The sequence below is a fragment of the Arvicola amphibius genome, chromosome 2 (genome assembly GCF_903992535.2).
Source record: "Arvicola amphibius chromosome 2, mArvAmp1.2, whole genome shotgun sequence".
Taxonomy (NCBI): Eukaryota; Metazoa; Chordata; class Mammalia; order Rodentia; family Cricetidae; genus Arvicola; species Arvicola amphibius.
This window is the reverse complement of record NC_052048.2, coordinates 174,550,580-174,578,207: the sequence shown is the minus strand read 5'-3', so window position 1 is coordinate 174,578,207 and position 27,628 is coordinate 174,550,580. Positions and strand designations below refer to the sequence as shown.

At 35.1% G+C, this 27,628-nt stretch overlaps 1 protein-coding gene across 1 annotated transcript in view; it reads left to right on the top strand.

Annotated features, from left to right (window-relative positions):
* Grm8 (glutamate metabotropic receptor 8) overlaps positions 1-27,628 on the top strand; it is an 817,026-nt gene that overhangs the window by 645,045 nt on the left and 144,353 nt on the right. Inside the window, exon 7 of the mRNA XM_038318951.1 lies at positions 25,564-25,700. Within this exon, the coding sequence (XP_038174879.1) occupies positions 25,564-25,700 (137 nt within the window). The remainder of the gene's footprint in view (positions 1-25,563; positions 25,701-27,628) is intronic.

The window sequence follows — 27,628 nt, the reverse complement described above, 5'->3', positions numbered from 1 at the left end:
TATAAACTTATTGGCCCATTAGCTCAGGCTTCTTATTTGCTCTTGTAGCTTATATTAACCCATTATTCTTATCTATGTTAGCTACATGGCTGGGTACCTTTTTCAGCGGGGTAGGTCACATCCTGCTTCTTTGGTGATCTGGGCAGGACTGCGGAGGGAGCTTCCTTCTTCCCAGAATACTCCTGTTCTCATTTCCCTGCCTCTACTTCATGTCTGGCTACTGGCCAATCAGCATTTATTTAAAACGTAATTGACAGAATACAGAATTGTCCTCCTCCACCCCAGGACCTCTGCTGATGACTTTGACCCCTTGAACCGTTTTAGGATTGACAGAATAATTTAGAAGCACTTTGAAGAACACCAGTTTTTATCTATATTTCCTATTTGGTTGGATTTACAGTTTCAAATTTTCCATAATAAAAACATATATTGCTGGATATTAAATAATTTCTTCTAAATACCTCCTAGAGTCATTTGACAGTAACTGAATCTTAGTCCTAATGAAACTCTATATGTCTCAGGAATTTCTCTTAGCTTTTTGAAAATCCTATGATTAATTCTAAGATATTTGGCAGTTTCTACTACTTTGCTTATTGCTTCACATTTGATTCTATTATTTTATAACTGTAAATGTACATAAATTTAAAACATATGCATGCATATTTACACTTGAGTTTAATGCACATGTGTATACCTTTTACCTTAGCAATCATAAAGCATTTTGCTTGGGGATTAAAAGATAATATTAATGTGCATTTATTTCCCTACCATGAAACATCACATAAAATGGTAGCAGTAATAATGTTAGCCAACATTTATTTATTGTTCTCTGGATGCCAGATGCAATTCTTTGTGCTCTATTAACTCACATAATCCTCACCCTGACTTTGTTGTCAAACTCATTTTATAGATGAGCCACAAGAGATAAAGTGAATTCACAAGGTCACAGAGCTCCTCCACTGTAGAAGCAGAAGAGCCAACAGATTCTCTTTGCAGCCAACAGATTCGTGACCACTAATAATGTGACCTCTTATAGATTTATAGTCTTCAGCTTCATCTTTGTCTTGTTTTGTGCAGTATACCTTAATTTTACAGCTATATCATTGGATTGTCTCTTTCAATGCCGTTTTATATAGTGATTAGAAATAAGCAAAGAACAGGCATGTATGGTATTATCTGTGAAAATAATTTTACCATGGTGATACAGAGATGAGCATTAATTACTTTCAATACAAAACCAGGTTTATCATGTTTTCACTAGCATCGATTGTGAACTACATATATACTTTAAATATTTGGGTATATGTGACATGTTATCTTGGCTAGTATTATCTTGGCTTCCCAGAAGCTAGAATTAACTGAAAGGAGGGAAACTCAACTGAGAACACATCTCTATAAAATCTGTCTGTAGGTTGTTTCCTTAATTAGTGATCGAAGGGGGCAGATGGACAAATCCATTGTAGGTGGTGCCATTCTTGGGATGGTGGTCCTAAGCTCTACAAAATACAAGCTGAGCACCAAACAAGTTATGGGAATCAAGCTCATAAGAACCATCCTTCCTGGCCTCTGCATCAGCTCTTTCCTCCTAGTTCAGGGCGTGTTTGAGTTTCCATTCTGATTTCCTTTTTTGATAAATAACAGTATGGAAGTATAAGCCAAATACACCCTTTCTCCCCCAAGTTGCTTTTGTTTATGGTGTTTTATCACAGAAATAGTAAGTCTAACTTTGAAACATGTGTCTCTAATAATTAGTGATATTTAATAGTAATAATTAAAAGTATTAACACTTGCCTTTTCCCCAGTGAGTCCTATTTATTAAAGACAATGTGACAATGTAAAAGGCAGTCCAATATCTACTTATTATTCTTGGTTTAATGTAATCTCATTTGTCTTTTTGGCTTAAGATGTGCCCACCCTAGATAACCACAGGAGGCCTATAATCAGTTAGTAAGTGAAATGTATTAGAAAGACAGGAGTTGAAGTCTGTGGATCACTGATTTTCACTAGACACAAAGAAACATTTTGCCACAAGATAGACTTAGCTTGGTTGGACTGGAATCCTTTGATTTCTTCTCCATTTATGCCGCATCTCAAGCTGTGTCATCTGCACATCTTACCTCCGCACATCCTATCCACCTCCCTGTTAGGCTGCAGTGTCTTCTCACACGATAGTGGAACGATATCTTCTTGACAAACTACTTTGGATGTTTTTCTTCTTTGTCAAACTAATGAGTTTTTCCTCAACTCCATTTTTCTCATTACAAACACTCTCCCCCTGTTAGGGATGTGAAGATTAAATTGCTAATGTGAAAAATATCACCTCATGTGGTACCTGATTCAAAAATAGGAGCTCCCCAGAGATGCTTTCCATGTGCTCCTACAAAGTCCTCTTGCTCTTTCTCTGCTGCAACTGCTCTGCACAAATGCTTACTAGACATCACATGCTATTTTTTATTTTTAATTATAATAACCCCACTTTCCTTACTAAGAAAGGAGAAACATCACGAGACTAAATGACCCTTGCTTATGTTTAGTATTTGTTTATGTTGGACTAAAATATAAGTTATCCTAGAGGTCCAGCCAGCTTCAATTCATCTCACAGATTTACACTTTTTCTTTGTTTTGGGTTCAGAGCAATAGACAGTTCAAAAGGTTTTATTGAATAGTCACAGATCATTGCACAAGGGAGAGAAAGAGCAAGGAAACAATCTATTCAAGAGAAGCTAAGGATAGTCAGGCAGTTTCCACTACCAGCAAAACACCAGAAAGTATTAATCAAAATTCATATTGATAGTGATGATGTCCTGTTTCCAAAGTGAACAAAAAAAACCCAGAATGTAGAGCAGAGGATAATGACATTTTAAGGTACATTTGCATGCATTTTTGAGAACACTAACTAATGATATTAGGACAAATTGAGCCATATTAAGGAATGAAAGGTCTCTTGATTAGAAGGATTTATACTTTGATATGTATTACCAGATAGTATATGCTTTTGTTTTAAGGTTAGTAGGATTTCTTACTACAGTATTTGTTGATATAATGACATGCCTAACACAAGCTCATGGTCTTGTATGTTTGAAGTTCAAAACTGATTGCATCTGGAGAAGTCTTTGTCATGGGCTCTCTGAAGAATAGGAAAAAGAGGAGTAATTGAAACTAGAAAAGTAGAGGGGAAACTTCCTTTGTTGCAGCTTATTCTTACAGTAACTAATGCAGTTCTAGCACAGATATAACTCTCTCACCCTTAACCCTTTTAAGAATTGACACAGTCCTTGGATAAAGGCATTACTTTCTCTTATTCCATAATCACCTCTTAAAGAATCCATTTCTCAACATGGCCACCATAATGCCAGTCAGATTTACTCATGAGTGTTCAGGCAAACATGCTATTTAAGCTGTAACATTTAGCAAGAAACACCTAGAATATGAATTAATTGGGAACTCTCTCCTTATAAGCATTGCAGCCTGTGTACAAATGAAATAAGGAGCGTGGGACCAGAAGAGAAGAGAGAGAGAGCAAAACAGAAATGTGAGTCTCCAGGATGATATTTGAGATTATTGCCACTTAAAGAAGATGGCAGTGATGGAATGAGTTAAAAGAGACATATCTTGGCCAACTACTGCTGGCATAAGGATTGCCCTGGAGTATAGTTGATATATTCAGTGACTTTCCATCTGAGAACTTGATTTTCCTTTGCCATCATTTGCCAGGTATCGATTGCAAATGGCTTCTAAGTTAAGAGAGGGATTCTGTGTCCACTTCCTCTCTCAATCCTGGGACCCTGTCTCACTTGAACCTATATAGGTCTTATACTGATGATGTGGGAAGTCCTGTATTTGTGTTGCTTTTGTTGGTTAATGAATAAAGAAGCTGCTTTGGCATGTGATAGGGCAGAGTAGAGACAGCCAAGAAAACTAAACTGAATGCTATGAGAAAGAAGGTGGAGTCAAAAAGAAATCATGTAGCTGCTGTAGGAGACAGACATTACTTCCAGAGTGTGTTGGAACTTTGCTGGTAGGCCATGACTTTGTAGTGATGCACAGATTAATGGAGATGGGTTAGTTTATGATGTAAGAGCTGGATAGAAATATGCATAAGCTAATAGACCAAGCAGCGGTTTAATTAATACAGTTTTTGTGTGCTTATTTTGGGTCTGAGTGGCCGGGAAACAAAAGAGCAGTCTCTGCCAATATCCTGTAACAGTCTCTGTGTGTTTATATGTGCATCATCCGTGCTGTTGGGACTGATAGACACTATTTCCTATACCAAATGACTCTGGCTCTTGTAGCCCTGAGGTGAGAGGTATGACAAAGCCAGTGACAAGATTGACTCAGTGGTTTGGTTTATGTATGCCATATGTTTTGGCATTTTTCTTGTCTTATTTTTTGTTTTGATTTGTGGTATTGTGGTTTTATTTTTGGGGGAGAGGGAGAAAGAGAGTAGGGGAGAAGAGAAAGTTAGTGGATAAGTATATAGCATCTGCAAGGAGTTAAGTAAGGGGGAAATATGTTCAAAATATGTTGTATGAAAGAAATTTAAGTAAAAATAGTAAAGAAGAAACATATTGATAAATAAATGAAACAAAGAATGTTACTTCTCTATTCCTCTAGGCACAAATACTACAGAAAATATCCATTTGTACACCATAGCATATACTATTATAGAGCAAGGGAGAAGAGAAAGGAGCAAATATAAGAAGACATTTATCCATAGGAAAATATACACACATTTACAGATACTAGAATAGTTCATTTTTTCCTCAAACATCAATCCAATCCATTTGTATTTTTCCAGAAAACATATAGACTTATTTTATATTTTTCTGTTTTGAAATAATACTCTTTAAAAAAATATTTTATAAATTTTCTTCTTTAATTATTTCATCATTTATTTTACATACCACCCACAGTTTCTCCTACCTCCTCAATTCCTTTATTCCCCTTCCCTCTCCCACAACTTCCATTTACCTGACTCCCTATCCACTCCTCCTCTCATGGGAGGCAGTCAATAAAACACAGCATATCAAGATGAGGCAGGACCAAGTTCCTTTCTCTGCATCAAGGCTAGGTGAGACTTCCCAGCATGCGAAATAGGTTCCCAAAAGCCAGTTTATGTTCCAGGGACAGGTACTGATCCCATTGCTAGGGTCCTTACAAACAGACCAAGCTACTCAACTGTCACTCATATGCAGAGCCTAGATCAGTCCCATGCAGGTTCCTTAGCTGGCAGTCCAGAGTCTGTGAGCTCCCATTAGCTGAGATCAGCTGTCTCAGCTGTGGATTCCCTGTCATGGTTTTGAGCCCCCTACTCCTCTTGACTCATTCAATTCCTCCTGAAAAGGCCTTATCCTGAAATCATATTGGTGATTACCCTAATTGTCATCAGAGAGCCTTCTAATGGAAGCAGAAGCAGGCAGCCAAGTACTGGGCCAAGCTCCAGGAGTCCAGTTGAAGAGAGGGAGGAGGGATTGAACTAGTACTTTCATCTTGGCAATTTTCATAAATACTCACCCTCCCGTTGCAGAGGAAACCCAATGTGTACAACCATAAACTCTTTAACCCATGCCCTTTACCATCCTGTGAAGGAGGGCCCTGGTCTCTAACGGTGAAACAAACTGTCAGATTCCCAGTAAATGTACTGCTATGTTTGAAACATTTACCAAGCTTTCTGTTTTATTTTATTTCATTATTTTATTTTATTTTTTCTGGGTCTTATAAAGTGTATTCTTTTGATAAACTAGGTTCTAAATGGAACTGTTGAAAAGATTTCATATCCCACATTCTTCAACTGCTCTATTATGGCTCGTGTGCTCTGGGTATGTGTTAATAGTTTTCTGACATCTGAAATAACAGCCCCATTTGAGCCACATGCAGTGCTTTTATCTCAAAGGGATTCAGCCTTAAATACAGATGGGCTTGTCGGCATGGTCTAGATGACATTTTTATAACCTGTAATGTTCTTCAGCAAGATGTGGTTAATGATCCTTCACGTCATGCAGGCAGCGAGCACTTAGTTCCTGGTGGAAGGTCTCGTTCACATCATAGTTTCCGAGCCCACTGAACACCAAGTGATTACTGTGGGAAATAGCTAATGACACCCTAGACATGGCTATATTATTCATTCGATCATGATTAGTATGAATCCCAAGATCGCAGCCTCTAATTTGTACCCTCGTCATACTATTTCAGCGTATCTTACCTCAAGCTTTCTTTCTTTTGAACAACATGCTTCATATTCTTGGAGGGAAAGGAATATATGCCAAAAACTGTACCTTCTCTTGCTTGGCTATAACTTCAAAATGAACTGCTTCTGTTCAAGGCTAGCTTCTGGAAGTTTAATGGATGCCCCCACTAATGTGATAATATTCTTTAAAAAGGCATGGTGGTGAGTGCAAAAGAACCTGAGAAATAAGTTGATGAAATGCCTGATCTACTTTCTCTGTATATCACATCTTTTTTATCCCTTTACATTTAGGGAATACGTCCCTCTTGGCTTTTGGAGTGACAAGACAGAGAATAAATTCAGTAGGTGGTTGCTAAATATATGTGCTTGGCATGGCGCTGTGCTAGAGAATGGGTGGATACACAGCTTCTGTATTTCCTACTGTAAGAAAAGAGATGACATAATTTTCAGACTCTTTTCCATGCAAAACAAGTGCCATAAAAACAGATGTAGGTAAAGTGGTAACACTCTCTTGAGAAAATACCAAGGCGTGAGCATCTGGAGGGGAACTTGACATGGGATTTAACACTTATTAGGAGAGAACAAAAAAGACATGTACATGCTTGAGAGTGTTTGATGTGCTTGAGCAATATTGGATGAGTGTTTGCTGTACTTTTGGAATCCAGTAGATAGCTACAGTAGACCATGCAGCCAGACTATGTACAATGAGATTTAATCTTATAGTTACATTTATTTAATATAATGTATATTTACATATGATGGAGAATGATTGGAGAGGACACTTAACACTGACCCTTGAACTCTGTCTTTCACACAGATATGTGTACTCTCACATACATGTATACCTGATATACACATGCACACAAACAAGCATATGTAAAACACACATGTATACAAATATCATACACTTACACATGGTAAAGGAAAGTCTCATTTTTAGTACTTCTATTTTCATTTTCAGAGTGTATTTCTCAGATGAAAAGTGTCAATAAAAATAAATTTTGTCACCCAGGAAAAAAAAGAGACGATAAAAATCAGTTCTGACAATAGCTCTTTCCAGATACTATCAGGTAGATTTACATCATCAAACTTCACAGCTATAATTGTTCATGTTGAATAGTTCTGTAATACAGGAATCATGTTCCCTCCTGCTGAAATGTAGCTACCTCGGGGGCAGATGGTAATGACCACTTGAAAGAGCAAGACTGCTATAAACAGATTATGCGTAGAAGTGACACAGATCATGAGAGACTTCCCGGGACTCCGAGGCAGCTCGAACATAATTACACAAATTAAATTTGGCCTAAACAAGAGGCTAAGGCTTCTTTTCTCACCACATGTTCTGGGAGGCATGAGTGCTCTATTTTGTAATTTTCTCTGCAAGGAGAAATAGACATTTTAAAGCAAAGTAGCCATTTTAAAATCATTATTTTTGTGTGTTTGCCTTTGGTTGTTAGATATTTAAAGGTGCCTGGAGTCATTCTTCTATAAATTTGTAATTTATTGTAATTTATTGGTGTTAAGATAAATAATGACAAAACTTGTCATTTTAATCACTTTTAAATATCTAATGGCATTAAGTGTAGTAACCTTGTGCAACTGTCAGTACCATATATTGCCACACTAAGAGACCTCATTTTTTTTGTTTCTTAGCCATATTTGTTAATATACTTTTGCATGCATTAAGAAACATTATTTTAGCTTTACCTTTTCTTCCCTGCAATTGCTTGTTATCACCTCGCCGTATCCTTGCCAATTTTATGGACAATTTTAGAAGTAGATTTATGATTTAAAGTATGTCTGAACCTCCAGAAAATGAACTAAATATTCTACAAATCTAGAAGTGGCACGCTGATTTGTAAGATACACAAAGGGTGGGGAATGGCTAGTCTGATCCTAGCTGCCTTGCATTTGCTTTACCTGTGCACCTTCTGGAGCTGTGGTGATTCTTAGCCAACAGTAGGGCGTTGGCTTTGTCATGCCTCAAAGCAATATTAGGGAGCTGTTGTAAGAGAATTAATAGTGTCCATCCTTTGAGACCTAACACCTAAACTTCCAGTTTTGTTTTTTTTTTCCTAATGGTTTTAACTTTTATTTGTTCAGTAAGATGACAAATATTTGTCTTCCTCCGTGTGCAGCCTGCACACAGACCCAGAGAGAGAAGTGTACTGTGTGAGCATGACCCTGGGCAATGAGTGAACAGGAAAAAGGGAGCTCAAACTGATCATTTTTACTGGTTGCTTCACAAGGGAAGAGCATCTGTGTTGCGTTCTTAAATAATTAACTCTTTGAGTATGTATGTATGCATGTATGTATGTATGTATGCATGTATGTATCTACCCACTCATATATCATCTATATCTATGTTTCTATGTGTTTATTCATGGCTAAAGGATAAAATAAGGAAAGATTTTTAGTTCATTAAAATGTGCCTCTAATTATTGTTGAGTTTTTCTTGTTTTGTCAGATTTTTGGTCTTAATTTTAAACTCATTTTATGTTTAATGTTAGTTAGGATAGAAGAACAAAATAATTAAATATGAAGTAGCAAAAAGATCCAAATAGAATACCTAGATATTATCAGATAACAGAAATAATAAACATAACTGTGGTCTCTGATTTTATTTGCTTCAGATAAATAGTCCTACCAGAAGTCTTTCTCTAGAATGTATTTTATATACTCTATTTTCCAGGCTATTGTCATGATTTAAAAACAAAATAAAATAGTTTTCATGAATCTGAGTGTGCTTTCATTATGAAAATGTCTCCATCAACTTGAGAACTCAACTTTGGAATACATTTCAATTAGAGAGCATGAAGCATTTAGCATTATCAAAGGAAGAAAAGTAGATGTTCATAAACACTCCAAAGAAAATCTCTGTTTTTATTTTCAGGCATTTGTTTTGGAAAAAAATAAGCTGCTACTCTGCTAATAAATAAAATAAAACAATGGAGTGTTGTGTTCATCAATGAGGTGTATAAGCTTCCTAAAAGAGAAATTATTCTGCTTTCATTATTGAATTTGTGATAAGCAGATACTGGTGTGTATTCAGAAAAATCAAATATTGCTTGAGTATAGCAGTAAATGTATTGTTTGACTTACCATTGTGTTGTTAGTGAGTGACTGATGTTTGAATCGAGTCACAAGTGTCTGGTGCTCAATATCTGGTGCTCAATAGTTGCATCTGTAAGTCAGGTGACAGCCAGGGCAAGACCAGGGACCGGGTTCCTCTCTGCCTGCCTGCTATGGAAAGGTTAACCACTAGACTTGTGTTACTCTCTGACAGTGTGTCGAAGTCTTGGAGAAAAACAGGTAACCGTGAGACATTGATAACAGAAAATTATTTGTTCTTCAGATTCTTATTCAAATTTATTTCTATTTCTGAAATGTAGTTTTTGTTTTATACTCAAATTTTAATTTTATTCACAAGAACAAATAATTGCAGTATAACTCCAGTAAATGTGGTCTCAGATAGAAGGCAATGAAGCCCAATGGAAAAGGTCATGTGGGTTCAATGCTTTGGATTATTATGTTTTCTTACATTTGGTTGGACTCAGCAGATCAATTTCTCAATTAACCAAATATGAAGCTAAAGTCTAATGCTAATCACTAATATGCACATAAATAGCTATAGGGTATTAATTCTTTTCAAATGGGAATTCATGTTGACAAAAAACAAAATGTCAGCTTGGTTAATTTGTTCTAAAGCCTTAATCAAATCAATGAACAAAAAAGTTATATTTCAGAGCTAATTAGTTATCTGGATGAACAACATTATTGATGTAAGATTATTGATTAATACTCCTCTCATAGTCAAGGCATGGAGGGATGGAATATATAACAACTTATTGACATCTATCACTTTTGGAAATGCTTCATCTCTCAATTTTCCTGCCATCTTGTAATACTCTCTCAAGCGAGATAAGAGAGCAAGTACAGCACAGCTAAGGTTTCTCAGGGCTAATACAGGTCTTGCAGGCTTAATGCTCCAAATGCTTCTCTTTCTACAATCTTCCCGTTCCTTCAATGGCTGTATTTGAACAAACATCATGGATGTAAACGAACTTTGCACCATGATAAGTAAGCATTAGCATCATTAACTTAAAAAGAAAATCATTAAAATCTAATGAATGTTCTTTTAAAATTTATTTGTACTTTTTAAAAATTTGGATGCTGGAGGGAACCAAACCTGGTGATCACATACATGCTCGGCACATGCTCTACCACTGTGCTATACCCCAACTCACAATGTGTAGCAAATAATGGATTAATCATGATTTGATTGTTGGTGATGGTAACAATCGAGATGACACACAGCTCCCTGAAATGACAGAAAAGCTGGTGTGGGAGGGAGAAGAGAGATCTGATCTGGGGACTGGTTCTAGATGGCTCAGTCAAGACACACTGTAAGACAGAAAGAAAAATGAGATCCTTAGAGAGGCTTCAGGCAATATTGAGAATAAACAGACTTGAGCTAAATTTCTAAATGCAAAAAGAATAAGGAAAAGGAGAAGCCAAGACTCACAGCCTGGGGAGTCGGGACACCTGTTCAGGTGATGAATGATGAATATCTGGGGGTTGGAGAACTTTGCCAAGTGGAACCAGATAGTCCTCAGATAGTACTCATTTTATGTGCTTCTCATGACTTGAAGATGGGAATGTTGAGAACACTTGATGTTGTTGAGAGCTTACTTACAGCTTTGCATTATATATTTGTAAATATGTTTACAAATGACATTTAATCATTTTAAATTTTCCAATTTTAAAACCCCAAATTTCAAAAGGTTGTTTCTTCTAGGAAGCACTTGTATTATACACCTTTCTCTTTGTAAATGAAAGTGATAAGTTCATTCCCTATTGGAGATAATTTCTGTGTAGCCTTCTATGTGAAGTACAGTAAATAATATGCTGAAAATATCTTGAGCATAGACTTGAAGTTTAGACCTCTATTTTGACACCAAACAGGCATTTTCATTGTATTTGTGCTGTCTAATAGAAAATACTAAATTTTAAAAGGTTATGTCTACATCTGTATCCTATCTATCTATCTATCTATCTATCTATCTATCTATCTATCTATCATCTATCTATCTATCTATCTATCTATCTATCTATCTATCTATCTACCTATCTCTCTATCTATCATCTATCTATCTATCATCTATCTATCTATATCATCTATCTCTATCTATCTATCTATCTATCTATCTATCTATCTATCTATCTATCATCTATCTACCTACCTACCTGATATCAGATATCTGATATCTGATAGATATCTGGTAACTAATATCTAATATCTGATATATGCCTATCTATCTGCCAGATAGATAGATCTACATGCATCAGTTTTTAAGAAAACTTATGGTTATATATGTATTTGAAACAGAAAATATCAGACATATGCTCCTATTAATAATGTGTTTATTTGACAATTTCAGTGGCTATACCGCACTTTCTTGTGTGGCTACTTCTTTGTCCATGCCTGATGAATATATCCACAGTGTTTTATATGCATATCTTAGATTTTTATATGAAGTATACACTTTGATTGTCTTATTTCTGCATTGAAAAGGTTCAAAGGGTGTTTTTGTACTTGGTTTTGCAATAGTGTCTGCATATTGTCGTACTTACACATCTATCATCTAATCATACAAAAGTAAACAGTCAACGCCAAGAAATTCACCTCCAGGGGGAAAAGGTTTGACCATCTTCTGGTCCCAGCTATAACTGTATTTTTAAGTTTTTCTGAGTAAAGAATGGATTCAAATAAATTCTTAATTGCTTTACTAAATCTTTTGCCATAATAATAATTGTTTTCATTTGATATTTTAACTTTTCAGTATTTTCAAAAAAATTGAAAACATCAAGTGTTATGTCACACTGGTAAGAGAATATGAATTAAAGTTTGTAATTAATTAACATCCATATTTTAATTTTGGCAGGAAACAGTCACTGTAAATGACTTTTAAAATAAAAATAATTGACAAATATTTTATTTAGATTTGAAAATATAAAAATTATTTATTAAACATATGATGAATTACATCTTCAATGAGTATGCTAAGGTCAGATTATATCATTATGGTATAAATTATGGCAACTTTTCTCACACATTTCAGTGTTTTCTTTAATTATCACCTAAATTATTGTACATGCAGTATAGAATTCCAAATCACCATGGTAATGCAGACAATTTATATTTATCACAGTGGCTGAATGTACATTGACAGTTCTTGTAATTACAGAAAATCATCTCTATTATAAATAAATGAGTTATATCCTTTTTAAATTTTACCCATAAATTTTTGTCAGAAATGAGTCAATCTCTACTATTTGATATTTTAATCATTACTATAGACATTTGACATCTGTTCCTATTAAATTGTTTGTATTTGATTAGCTCATGGTATTTCTGTAAATATTAACAAAATATTAATTCTGAAGTACATTAAGAGACTGTAATTTAATAATATTTCAACAATGAATTATTACAAATGTGTCCATATCTCAGACAGTTATTTCCAAACACATATTTCCATCACCATGCCATTCAAATTGCTCTTTAAAATGAATTTTTCTTCTGTCTATTTGTTTCTGTTATTGTTTTAATTTATTGTCATGTTGGATTTTTCTTTTTTCTTTTTTTTTTTTTTTGATTTTTCGAGACAGGGTTTCTCTGTAGCTTTTTTAGAGCCTGTCCTGGAACTAGCTCTTGTAGACCAGGCTGGCCTCGAACTCATAGAGATCCGCCTGCCTCTGCCTCCCGAGTGCTGGGATTAAAGGCGTGCGCCACCACCGCCCGGCTGTCATGTTGGATTTTTAACTGAAATACTTTTTACTTATTATATTTTGGATGTGCTAGGTATTGAAATCATTACTTTGCCCAGAACTTCACACACACTAGGCAAGAGTTCTACCACTGAACTATATAAATATCCTTGTGATTTTTTCTGTACAAATACCCTTGTATACTTATTAATTAACTTTTGATAATTTTGGAAATTATATTTTATGAAATTACATTTTCAATTATTGTTACTAAAATTAAAATCCTACATTAGTGATTATGTGTATGATTCATCCTTTTGACTGATATGTGATATATTACATTAATATTCTATATACCATTTTTGATTTATTTATTCTCCCAAGTATTTGGAATGAATTCAAGTCTGTTTTTATAAATTTAAATAGAATATTAGTACAGTTGTATATTAATTTTTCTAGCAAGAGAAGAACTACTTAACACATCATATTTTTAGGTTATATATAATCTCAAAATATAAAAAATTCAGACTCAATTCACCCATGAAAATGAATAAAAATATTCTAAACAAAACATTAGAAATGGAATCAATAATGCATATAAATATGAGACATTGAAATCAAGTTGGATTCATACTTAGTCACATTATTTAACATAAGAAAATGCATAAATATAACTCAGCATACATAAGAGGAAAAAAATCTCAACAGAGGTAAGAAAAATCACTTCTAAAATGAAAATCTGCAAGAAAATGTATTTAAAATAAAAATACTATTACATTTGGAAAAATGTTTTTAAGCTGATAAAAGTTGTTCAAGGCACAAAGATCAAAAATGATAGTAAGTCAGAAACAATAATGTCCACTACTACTTTTCTTGGTAAACCTATATTAGAATAAAGATCGCATTGGTGCGGGCTGGTGAAATGGCTTTGCACTGAAAGGCTTCTGCTGTCAAGACTGTACATTGTGTTTAATTGACAAACCCTACATGGTGTAAGGAAAGAATCCACTCTAGCAACTTCTTACCTGATATATAGACTATGGCATAACTCTTCCATCACATACACAGAGTAAATTAATCAAATATAATATTTTAAAAAGTACAGTAAGAAGAGAATAAAAAGCTTGTCTATTACCAGAAAAAAATGGAGAAAATAAAATTAAATATCTAAGCATTATAAAGGGAGAGACAAAAGTGTGTTCGTGCATATTATGATTCTTTATATAGAAATAAAAATCTAGAGATAATTCATTAAGTATACTGGAAAGTCTTTGAAAGGACTCTAAACTTTGCAACTCTTGTCTTTTTGAAAGTTATTTTTCCTTATAGGACATACCCAGAGCTTGTTTTGGCACTTAATGACTCCTCTGACCTCTTCCCTTATTTGTCAGTGGCATGTCTCCTGGGAAATAAATTTACCTATAGTTTAGAACAATCCTCCCACATGCATAAAAATGTCAGCTGTATTTCATATACGTGTAGTAAAGTTTTTTTTTCTTTTTTTATTAAAGATTTCCATCTCCTTCCCTCCTCCTCCCCCTTCCCTCCCCTCCCTTCCACCCAAACCCCCACTCCACCCATCTCCAAGATAAAGAGCCATCAGGGTTCCCTTCACTATGTTAAGTCCAAGGTCCTCCCAGCTCCCCCTAAGTCCAGGAAGGTGAGCAACCAAACTGACAAGGTTCACAGTGAGCCCGTCCATGCTGTGGAGTTCACGTTCATTGCCGTTGTCCTTGGTTTCTCAGTCCTCCTCCACCGTCAGCCACATTCAGAGAGTCCGGTTTGGTCCCCTGTTCCATCAGTCCCATTCCAACTGGACTTGGTGGTCTCCCATTAGATCTGTCCCACCGTCTCAATGGGTAAACGCACTCCTCACAGTCCTGACTTCCTTGCTCATGATCTCCCTCCTTTTGCTCCTCATCGGGACCTTGGGAGCTCAGTCCGTAAAGTTTTTGATAATGTTATTTTTACACTCATAGTGGTGATAAATAATACAAATGTTATATATGATACCACTTACAATATTGGGAAATTACCATGAAAAGAAAAAAATTAAATATGTCTGTAGAAGTACCTCCATGATAGAGTATATTATTAATGTGTAAGTTTCTGCATTCAGTATTTAATACCTACCAACAAACGGGAGAATGAAAAAAATTAGAGAAGAGAAATACACATTTTAAAAAGGTTTTAAGTCTTGCTAAAGAACTAAATACTAAACAGTCATCAGGAAACAGAAACTCACGAGTAGGAAGATAATAGAAATATACTAATTTTTCCCTAGATAATTTGTATATTCTATCACTGTTTTAATCCTAAACCACATTTATGGTCTGATTTTACACAGAAAACAAAGCATGGAGTGAAGAGAAGACAAAAGAATTGTTAAGATGAATAGGTAATTTACCAGTTTAAGTCTTTGTGTGAATCTCTGTAATTTTTCTAACATGGATAAAAAAATTGGCAAATGAGTCAATGGAATAATAAAACAAAAAACAAGGTGATTTTGTTGTAGATCTTATGTACAAACATTGTAGCTGTCCAGTCAATAAGGAAAAAGAAATTAAACAGAAAGTGTTGTAAATTAATTTTCTCTATATAAAAATAAATAAATATTTTATCCCATCATTACATCATGCATAATCCATCATTGGATTAAAATGCATGTGGAAATTTTAAATGTGAATAATCTCAATAAAAATACAATTAAATAACATTTAGACTTTGGGATAAAAACTATTTATTACATGGAAACAAAGTCATTCACAGTAACAACTGATAAATTCAGTTATAAATCTGTGGTGGTTTGAATAAGAAGGGCTTTCATAGGCCCATGTGTTTGAACACTTGATTCTCGGTTAGTGGAACTGTTTGGTAAGGTTAAGGAGGTGTGGCCTTGTTGTAGCAGATAGATGTGTCACTGGGGCTAGGCTTTGGTGTTTTAAAAACCCTGTGTGTTTTATTTGCTTGCCATCTGCTATTTAGGATGTAAAGTTGTCATCTACTGCCTCAATGTCATTTCTATCTGCTTCCCTTCATGATGATCAGAATTCTCCAAAACGGTAAGATGCTCCCAATTAAATGCTTTCTTTTGTAATAGTGGACTTGGTCATGGTGTTTCTTTACAGTAATAAGAGAGTGATTAAAGCAGCAGTATACTTTCATAAATGTGAAATTGTAGCTACACCTTACTTGACATATCAACTAGAATCAGATACAATGTGCTTTAAAATGGTAAATTTAAGAAGTATCAGTACAACATTAACTAAAAAATTTGGGTTTAAGATGATTTGTTACAAGGGAATAAAATAATTCTCTGCAAAAGTCAATGCATTCAGTTATAAATTTAAATAGCAAGATAATATCTGATGCCAAAGATACAATAGACTATTTGATTAAAATCCTCATCTAAGTGTATATTGTCCATAGCTCTCTTTTTTCTTCTCTTTTCTTTTCTCTCCTTTAATTGTTCTTCTCATATGTGTATCAATATTATTGATAGTGATAGAATTATTTGAAACACATAGTTATTATTTCAATAAAGATTTCATATGCAAATTACTAAATATTAGATATTCAAATATGCATTGGAAGATATCATAAGAAAATCCAATGGCACAAGATACAGAGTTTCTCATACAAAATGAAAATATATTGAATTTGTGGAGTAGTAGGATATTTTACTTTGTCCCGAAAGTTCTCTTAAGATGTATTACTTAATCTCACTTAATTGTAATGTTCTTATTCCCATTCCTTTGCTTTAACCACACATTTGATATTTTAATAGTCTCTTTGGTCACTTTTCTTACAAGAGATTTCATTTAAACCACCTAATACATCTGCTTCCCTGAGATGTGTATCACTAAGTAATGGAACTTTTCTTATGTTAAATGTTCAATCAGCTTATTTGAGTTCTATAAATGCAATTATAGCTTGTATTTCTATTTCTCAAATGGGGCTATTCATTAACAATGATGACATTTTGCAATCATAATGCACCTTTAATCTGAGAATCATGAAGACATTTACACAAGAGAGAGGGCTATTGTAAGCTCAGTTTCTTAATGGAAAAATCAAGGAGGAGGTTTGACTCAGAGAATAAGAAATCCCATTCAACTATATTCTTTATCCTATCTTATTTTTCACTTAGCAGAAAAGAAAAACTGACATTTCTGCCTAAAATTAACACATATTTTTAAGACCTTTATATTTAGTTTTAATGGGACCATCCAATTGCATGAGAACCTTAGCAGTCATTTAGAAAAGCAATAATTAGCAAAGATAGCTACTCAATGGGATTTTAGAGAATGAATTTACATTATGCAGAATATATTATTATGTATAATTCGTCTACACATTGCACACGTTATGTGTATACATTGTAGTAATTGGCATCAATACTTAGAACTGTGAAATCTGTTACGAATTTATCCCCCTATCTTTGATTCTCAACTTTAATGTACTAGTGTTTTTAAGGAGCATTATGTAGCATGAAGTGAAACATTTCATTTGTAGTGATTATCTGATTATATTTGTTGAGTTATGCATATCATGAACTCAACATACTAGACAGGGAATTATGGCTGTCTGCCAGAACAGCATAATTTTTTATTTTCATATAAAAGATTGATTGAACAAAGGTAGTACAGAACTTCTCACATTGCAGTTTATGCTCATGCAGGCTCTGCCATCCTTAACATATAAACCCTCAATATACCCAAAATCTCATTTGGAAGGAGGAAAGAATATAGAAGTCCAATTAGGATGCTTATGATAAATTTGAAGTACTCCTAGCACATCCTCATATATGATTAGTGAAATCAATCATTTGAAGTTATTGCAAGTACAACCTAGCCATTTACTTAGTAAAAATTTAATACAGACTCTAAAATTGACCATTAGACTGATGCTGCTTACATGGTAGTAAACATGATGAGAAAATCTGTCAATTGTATATCAAGTCATTTAAAAAACCTGGTATATTTTAGATACATATGAATGTCATGAATAAAATAAACATTGTACGTTATAGTGAGTTGTGGTGATAGGATGTTGAGTCTAATAGTTGTGAATTTACTCTCTGCTATTTGAAATAGAATATAGATAATAAAGAGGCCTGGCTGAAGATCCAAGGAAAGAATAGTAGGAAAAAGAAAAGATGATAAAATGGTTGTAATGAAGCATGCTTCAAGATTTTGGGGACAGATATAAGACTAGGATGGATAAATACAGAACATGAGTTAGGTAAGAGAAAAGAGGGACATTAAAAACCACGATAAGGCTTTTATGTTTTGATATAAGTTGCACAGGGAGTCACTGAATGAGTTTTAAGAAGAGGAACAATGGAGGTGGGCTTGTCTCTCACAGTACTGCTTTGGTTGATGGTCAAGAGTGTACAAAGTATTCAGTGTGAATATAGAGTACTTTCTCAGGATCCATAGAAATACCATTATGGTCTGGATCCTTTAGGGGGAAAGATAGAAAACTTGTGAAGTAGGAGTAATTTGGAGACTGGATCTGTTAATGGACATATGCGAGCAATTGTTTGCTTTTATTTTTCCCTTGTGGAACAATGCAGCTTTTATTTTAGGATCTCATTTCCAGATCTGGCATTTCCTGACTCCTTGGTCCAACTTGGGGAATTCACGTACTTTAACGGGAGAAACAAGTGAAAGATATGAAGTCAAGTTTAAATAGAGTTCAGGAGAGAGGCTTTGTCTGTGAATCTGACTATGGTTTTTTTTCCCATGTTTTTTATTGATTTTTATTGAGCTCTACATTTTTCTCTGCTCCCTCCACTGCCTCTCCCCTTTCTTTCAGCCCCCTCTGTTTAAAATGGTTACAACAACCAGAATGGGTGAATTCTGAAGCATTAGTTACTACACAGTACAAATTTTAGATTGAAATGCCTATAGAAGATGATTATATGCAAGAAAATTAGAAGGAAAATGAAAGTTGGAAGTTCTTTCAGCTAATCCAGAAGCCAATAGGGAAATATAAAGCCATTGAGATATAACAGCGAAAGTATGGATGGAGAAGGATATGCTAAATCCAGTGCAAAATTCTCCCACGAATGAGAATAATTAAGGTCTGTGGAAAGCGTTTTCATTCCTAAATGCATTATGATGTCATTTCAATTTGAATATTTGATTCTGTTTACTGGTTGTAATACATACTTGATAAAAGAAAGGGGCATGAATAACCATAATTTTGTTGAGCATTATTATTTTTATTGGATTTGGGTCAAAGATTTAAATCTCAATAAATCCTTAGGGTACAAAAACTAAGAAATTAACTGATTACATTCTTAAGTCTTCTACTTGCCTAATATCTAGGTGGTGATGGGATTTCTAACCAGTAAAGTCTGCCACTAAGTGGGAAAGAAAGAAAGTAAGGATTTAAAGAGACATGCATGAGGAATAATTAAAAGTATACTTATCGCCTGGCTGCAGTGGCGCACGCCTTTAATCCCAGCACTCGGGAGGCAGAGGCAGGCGGATCTCTGTGAGTTCGAGACCAGCCTGGTCTACAAGAGCTAGTTCCAGGACAGGCTCCAAAGCTACAGAGAAACCCTGTCTCGAAAAACCAAAAAAAAAAAAAAAAAAAAAAAGTATACGTATCTCTTTTACCTTTAAAAGTAAGCACGTTATTGATGTATTCTTCTCCCCCACCCTAAAGAAACAATACAGCATGAACCAAGTCATCAAAAGTGTAAGAAACAGATGAACTATACTGAAGACAGTTTTATTCACAGTGTTCTGTTATTTGCCAGTCACATACTATATGCATTTCATATGCCATGTCATACAGCAATAGTTTGGAGGAGCTGATATTATGATGTCGTCTAAGAGATGAGAAGAGTTCCATGTAAATAGGTACGCTTGCTTAGATAACCACAGTTAATTTGAAGTCTGACTTCAGTCTCCAAATCCCAAGACTAGTCTTTCCCTGTATAACATTCAAAGGAGCCAACATTTTGACATTAAAATAAAATTTCCCTACAAACCATATTAGAAGTGCAGGTTGAGTAATGAAAATATAATTTTTCTATACATTTCAAATTGAACAGAAACTTCTCAAGGATATGTTTAGACCCCGAAGGCAATTTCTGAGTAGTAAAAATGTCATCTCACAAATCTATGAGTTTGTTCTCCTTTTTTTCCACAGGTCCACATGGATAGAAAGCATGTGAAAATGTAATGTATTACAAAATGTATAAAATACCTATAGTGCAAGGTGAAATGAAAGAAAATGAGAAAATCTTCTGGGCTCTAATTTAGAGTATATCAAATATCTAAATAGTCTCAATTCAAATATATGTTATATTTATTATGACAGCTGTTATTAAACTACAATAAATTGATAAATTTTTGAATTTTTCAAAGGCAAATTTTACTTAGTTTTATATTTCAGGGTGGCCAGTTTCAGAACAAAAGATGATTTTTGAAACAGATGGCAAAATTGTGGAAAGGTGTGAGCTACTAAGAGCCCTTCTCGGCTAATCAAGGATGCTCTTTGTTTCACAGTTCAGAGTAATAGGGGATTTGTCTGCAGTGAGTCAACATTCAGTGGTGCTAATTTCCAATGTGAGAAGGTTGAAGTAATTCAAATGAACTCTTAGTTTTGACCAGAAAGCAGATAAGGAAACCAAGCTGCAAGGCTCATGAGGAATAAAACATGATTTAACTACAAGTAATTAACTAGGAGACCACTCAAACATATGCCATAGTGTGGGGTTGATCATCACTGAGACAGTGATGACAACGTGAAAGATGGAGGTGATATAGATAAATTGATGATATTATGAAGAATATGAGCAAGAGTTTTCTTGAGAATATAAGCAAGAAGGTCTTTTCTTATTAGCCTGTAATTTGTGGAATGCTTCTTCTATATTGAGTTCTAACTTCAATATAATGCTTGCAACAATAACAGATCTGCTTGTACCAAAAAGATCATTGGTTTTTGAAAAAAACAAAGCAGTTTCTGCTGCATTGAGCACATAGGGGGCTCTCAATAAATATCTCTCTAACAAATTTAAGATCATACGTGAGAAGAATAATAACGTCTGAAGAGGGAAGTGGACAATTGGTGGGTCCACGTTGGAAGAGGCTTGGTTGTTCATTCTCTGACTAGTTTTGTATGATCAAGTTCCTACAAGTGCGTGACTTACGCCACAAATTATTAAGAGAAGTTAGGAGAAAGAACAAGGAGTTATGTGTGAAAAGACAGAATGGTGAATCAAATTGTGGAAAATTCAGGTAAGTCATAGGGATCAGTAAGAGAAATGTCATGAAAATCATATTTGCTCATAAACTGCCATAAAACAAGAATGGTACTAATGCATATTTACATGATATTCACTATGTATTTACACAGATTGGTTCATTTAATCATGTAACTCTTTGTCTAAGGATTACTATAAGTTTAATTTAAGATAAGAAAAGTGAGATATAGTGAAATTGAGACTATACCTAAAACAATAACAACCACTATTTACTAAGTGAGGGGGACTGGGGGTTTGAACCCAAGCTAATTTCAGAATCCACTTTCTTGACCACTTTCTCTTTTGTGACAGGGTTTTTCTGTAGCTTTGGAACCTGTTCTGGAACTAGCTTTTGTAGACCAGGCTGGCCTCGAACTCACAGATATCGGCCTACCTCTGTCTCCTGAGTGCTGGGATTAAAGTCATGTGCCACCACCGCTCGGCTTCTTGATCTCTTTCATATCTTCCCCCTTAATGTATTGTCAAATCTGATGAAGTTGATAGCGAAATGATATTAGCAGTTATTATTTTGGGGATAGTGAGTCTCTCATTAACTACCAACCGGCATTCTTTTAACTGGAGAAATAAGATGGTGAAGCAGCTGTCTATAAATTTATACATGACCCAGCGTGCTGTTATCATCTGTACATTACTAAAGTGACACCTTCTGTCATGAGAACAATTGTGGCATCAAAGATTGAAAAGCAGTCATTTGTTAAAGAATATGACAGCAGTAGTTATTTTAGATAGAGAATATTAAATATAGTCTTATTTTTAAAAATTATGTATAAATATTAGATAGTGAAGTTTTTTTTATAATGTTCATGACATATGTGGGTTTTTTTTTTTCAAGCAGAAATCTGTTATTGAATCCTAGTAACTGTTTAGGCCTTGCTTAAAAAAACTTATATATTCTTCCTACCAGTATATTGACATTTACTAAAAATGAGCATTGGGTGAATCATAATATTTAATTATCCTATGCATTGTTCTAAATATTTCACAAGATTTAACTGATTTAAATTTCACAAAATCTCCGAGGAAAACTGTCATTACTCCTACTTTATAGAAGTCCACAGAAAATACTTAAGAGGCTAAACAGTCTGAGAAATGTTTTGTTCAAGAAAAGAAAATTGGTTTCTTCTTGAGCATCTAAAGAGTAGGAAGATAATACTGGTTGAATAAACATTGATTTTCTTTTGTTATTTATTTATAAAATAATTTCCTTCTTGAATGCCTGAAAATAATAATTAGTAACAAAGCCCATGTGTACTGCTCTTCATGACCTCAAGGGACATTCATTCTCATTGTTCAGTTTTTGCTACACATGAAAAAAGTTATAAAAATAAATGGGGAATCAACATGAGCATGTAGCCTTCTGTTTCTGATGCCAGTGGCCCTTTTGTCCTTCCTTGTGCCATCTCCTGTAGGCTCATCAGTTCTTGATAGTATTAGGGATCTGTGGTCCCCTTAGATACTTTATGTCAGGTTCAAAGCTCAGAATAAATTCAAGAAAATGGGATTATAGCAATCCCATCTCTTTTTAACACTGTTCAAACATTCTGATGGCAGTTTTGCCACTCTCATTCTAGTTACATGCAAGTTGATAAGTTATACTTAAAATTTTTATAAATATTAAGGTAAACTTTTCAAATAAATTAAGAAAACCACTATTGGATGGAAATACTTAATTTTTTTGTTTGTTTGTTTTATGTTTTCGGGACAGAGTTTCTCTGTGTAGCCCTGGCTTTCCTGGAACTCACTGAGATTCTTCTGGCTCAAACTCACAGAGATTCTTCTGGCTCTGCCTCCCAAGTACTGCGATTAAAGTTGTGCACCATCACTGCCCGGCATTTACATGTTTTGGCTTTTTAAAAAATATATTTATTGAGCTCTACATTTTTCTCTGCTCCACTCCCTACCTGTCCCTTCCCATCTTCAGCCCTCCCCTAAGGTTCCCATGCTCTCCCAATTTACTCAGGAGATCTTGTCTCTTTATACTTTCTACTTCCCATGTAGATTAGATCTATGTAAGTCTCTCTTAGTGTCCGCATTGTTGTCTAAGTTCTCTGGGATTGTGGTTTGTGGGCTGGCTTTCTTTGCTTTATGTTTAAAAACCACCTATGAGTGAGTACAAGTGATAATTGTCTTTCTGTGTCTGGATTACCTCACTCAGAATAATGTTTTCTAGCTCCATCTATTTTCTGGCAGAGTTCAAGAGGTCGTTATTTTTTCTGCTGTGTAGTACTCCATTGGGCAAATGTACCACATTTTCCTTATCCATTCTTCAGTCGAGGTTGTTTCAAGGTTCTGGCTATGACAAACAAAGCTGCTATGAACAAAGCTGAGCACATGTCCTTGTGGCACGATTGAGCATCCTTTGGATATATACCCAAAACTGGTATTACTGGTTCTTGAGGAAGGTTGTTTCCTAATTTTCTGATAAATTGCCACACTGACATCCAAAGGGGTTGTACCAGCTTGGATTTCCATCAGCAATGTCGAAGTGTTCCCTTTTCCCCCACAACCTCTCGAGCATAAGTTGTCATCAGTGTTTTTGATCTTGGCCATTCTTTCAGGTGTAAGATGGAATCTCAGAGTTGTTAAATATGCTTTCTTTTTTCCATTTGATACTTTTTGCTTCCTTGTAAAAAATCAGGTGTTTGAAGATGTGTGTATTGATATCTGGGTCTTCTATTTGGTTCCATTGGTCCTCCTGTCTGTTCTTATGTCAATACCAGGCTGTTTTCAGTACTGTAGCTCTGTAGTAGTGTTTGAAGTCAGGGATTGTGATGCCTCCAGAAGTTCTTTTATTGTACAGGATTGTTTTGGCTATCCTGGGGTTTTTGCTTTTTCATATGAAGTTGAGTACCATTCTTTTGAGGTCTTTGAATAATTTTGCTGGAATTTTGATGGGCGTGCGTTGAATCTGTAGATTGCTTTTGGTAAGATAGCCATTTTTACTATGTTAATTCTACCTACTCAAGAGCATGGAAGATCTTTCCACTTTCTGGTGTCTTCTTCGATTTCTTTCTCAAAGATTTAAAGTTCTTGTCATACAAGTCTTCTAATTGTTTGGTTAGAGTTACTCTGAGATATTTTATGCTATTTGTGGCTATTGTGAAGGATGTTGATTCTCTGATTTCTTCCCCAGCCCTTTTATCATCTGTGTACAGGAGAGCTACTGATTTTTTTGAGTTAAACTTGTATCCTGCTACATTGATGAAAGTGTTTATGAGTTGTAGAAGTTCCTTGGTAGAATTTTTGGCATGAATTATGCAAACTATCATATCATCAGCAAGCAGTGAAATACATACATAATTTAATTTGTTAATTGTATATAATTTGGAGACTATAATGTAGAAAGGGACAGCAAAAAGAGGAAATTGCATCACAGAAGAGAAATTAGATCTAATTCCCTTTGAGGTAATGGGGCCTACAGGGAGAAGAAGACACCAAATAAAGGAATTGTTGTCAACTGTATATTTTGAGTTGAGAATGAATAATCCATGAAGATGAAGGGTGGTCTGAAAGCTGTTAGAGAAAAATCAAGTCTGTGTAGAGAGTGCAGTGAGGTGGAAAGAGAAAGCGCTGTGGTGCTCATTCCTTCCTACTCTTACACCTGTGATTATAGATGCGCTTGGAAGGAAAGTAAAAGGGAGCAGAAGTTATCAGGAGAAAAAAAAGAAATTCTTCCAAGAGAAATGGAGTTTAGAAGAGACTAAATTCATTGCTTCCTGCTGTTCTGCTACCATTACACTCATCACAATGAATCACGAGGCTTTGATGATCTGAGCAAAGCTGGGCTTTTCCAGAGCTCACTCAAAGCCCAGTGGAGGCTTCCAAGAGCAGCCTCAGAAGCGGTGGAGCTGAAAGGTGCACCTGCTTCATACTGGAGCAGAACTGTCCATGAGTAAAGCACTTAGGCTTCTCACTTGGAGGCTCTGTCGATTTTTGGTTGATGTTTGCAGTTCGTATTGTACAGCGGTTGTCATACTTCAATACATGTACATTTTTCCCATTAAGCCAAATTCTATGAAGCTAGTATTGAATATTCAGACTATCCATTATATTTTATTAGCTTGTACATATATTACTTAGCTTGACTTCTCAGCATTTACTTTCTAATGTATACATAAAGTCCACCTTATTTTTGTATGTGCATCTAGGTTTATTTTCATGTAAAAGATATTATACTATCAAGAATAATGTTGTCTGGATTACAATCATTGCATCCTTTACTATGCACAAAATGTTTTCTATCTACCATTCTTCCTTAGAGGAAAATAAGCCCACTGGGATATTTTATACCTTATTAACACTCTTTTCCTAATCTTTATAGGCAGCGCGGGTACACCTGTCACTTTTAATGAAAACGGAGATGCTCCTGGACGCTATGATATCTTCCAGTATCAGATAAACAACAAAAGTACAGAATACAAAATCATTGGGCACTGGACCAATCAACTTCATCTAAAAGCAAGTATTACTGTTTGTGAATATTGTTCTATCTAGCACTTAAAGGGGAATGCTTCATTTTAAAGCACTACACTTGAGCATCATCAGAGAAAACCCACAATATTCATAAGAATAGATGAAGTCTAGTCTTCTTTGGACTATATGCACTTAGTGCTCAGCCCAATGTGGGGTCCCTGTGTCTAAGGCAGGTGGCATGTATTTGTCGGGGTTTTATTACATAGCTGGTCGCAATCTTTTCCCGTACAGGCACTAACAGACCCAAGCAATGTTTCAACAGTGACAGCTCAGAGAATCTCCCTCTTAAGCAAGGAATGTCCCAAGAATTTGAAGGCATGATATTCCATGATGGCACTCAACAATAGTGCAGGGGGCTTTGGCCTATAAGCCATCTTGAGCTTGAAGGTCAAGATATGTCTTGGAATACCCACAGTGCAAGGGGCAGGGGCAGAGGTAGGAGAGAAGGATTGTAGCGTCTTTCGATCCAACTGAAAAGACTCATTTCACATTTAAATAGCTACAGCTATATTAACACACACTGACTTCAGGTATAGAGTAAGTTCTGTTGACTCAACCAAGAATTGCAGTTCTTATACTGTACCGTTCTTCCAAGGCTTAAGAATGCTAACTCCCAATGCTTATAGCCTGAGGAATCATTGAGATAGGTAGTGCTTTCTTTGAGGGCCATAAGATGCCTGTAGACGTATTTCTGCTAACTTAGAGACTAATTCTATACTGCTGTCCATTTGCAATGTGTATTTAATTTTCTCCTGTAATGAAAGAACCCTTCTCAAAGACACACAATCACAGGGGCATGCTCATGTGTTTTCTTGCAGTTGAGGCCATTCCAAAACATCGGGTGCTACACTAACACATTTTTCTCATCCTGTATGTTCAAATGTCTCTTGAAGTGACATCGTTTTGTAGCAACTGTCACCCAAGCTCACGGTCAAGAAGTGATGATAATAAATTACGGAACCGTAGTTTGTGTTTTGGAAGTGACTTCCTGATCACTGCCATGGTTCTCATTCCACTGTGCAGAGGCAGCTTTGGTTCTAGCTAAAGCAAAGGCAGTCCTGAGTCGCCACAGTTAGGACTGTAGTTTCTTTGTGAAACTCTTATATTGTTATGAAACTCAAATTGATTTATCTAAGCTTAACTTTGAAAAATGTCACATGTTTTTTAGAATCCAATAATCAATATCTATTTGACAGTAATCCTTTGGAAGTATATTTCTGTGAGGTAAACGTAATGTGACAATGAAAAATTTGAGAGTGGTTTAAATAGTGAAGCAACTTTCATCGGACTTTTATCAATATCAAAATGCTTATCATATTGTTTTGGTTAAGAATTTCCATAGTAAAATGAATTCCTTTGAACTCTCATGTACTATGTATAGTACCAAGAGCTCCAAATTATTATACACACAAATGAGCACACATATATCTCAATATGCATAATCTGTTTATTCTAAAACTTAATGTTGAATCTTAAGCTGTGCTTTTATGTACATATAATGATGCATGAATGCTTTATGTTTGGAACTCCCATAAATATATCAAATCAATATGTACAATTTCTCAAGCAAGCTGTAATCATTTATACTATACAGTAGGGCTAGACTCTTTGAAAGAATGAAGTTACTGCTCTCTGGAGCTATGGTGAAAGAGGCTGTGGAGGGCAGACATAAAGCAAGGATTGGACTCTGCAGACTGTCAGGATTTCATGTAAATCTCCCAAGAATCTGAAATGGAGTCTTGTTTGAAGGAGGAGTGGGGATGCTTGGAGAACTACTGATTTATAAACTTTCTGCTTAGATATCTGTATAATGTACAGCATTATTTTACTCTAGTTCCATAAACTCCAAAGTGAAAACAGTAGCAACTACTTCATATAGTTGTAATAAAAATTAAATGAAATAAAGTAAGAAA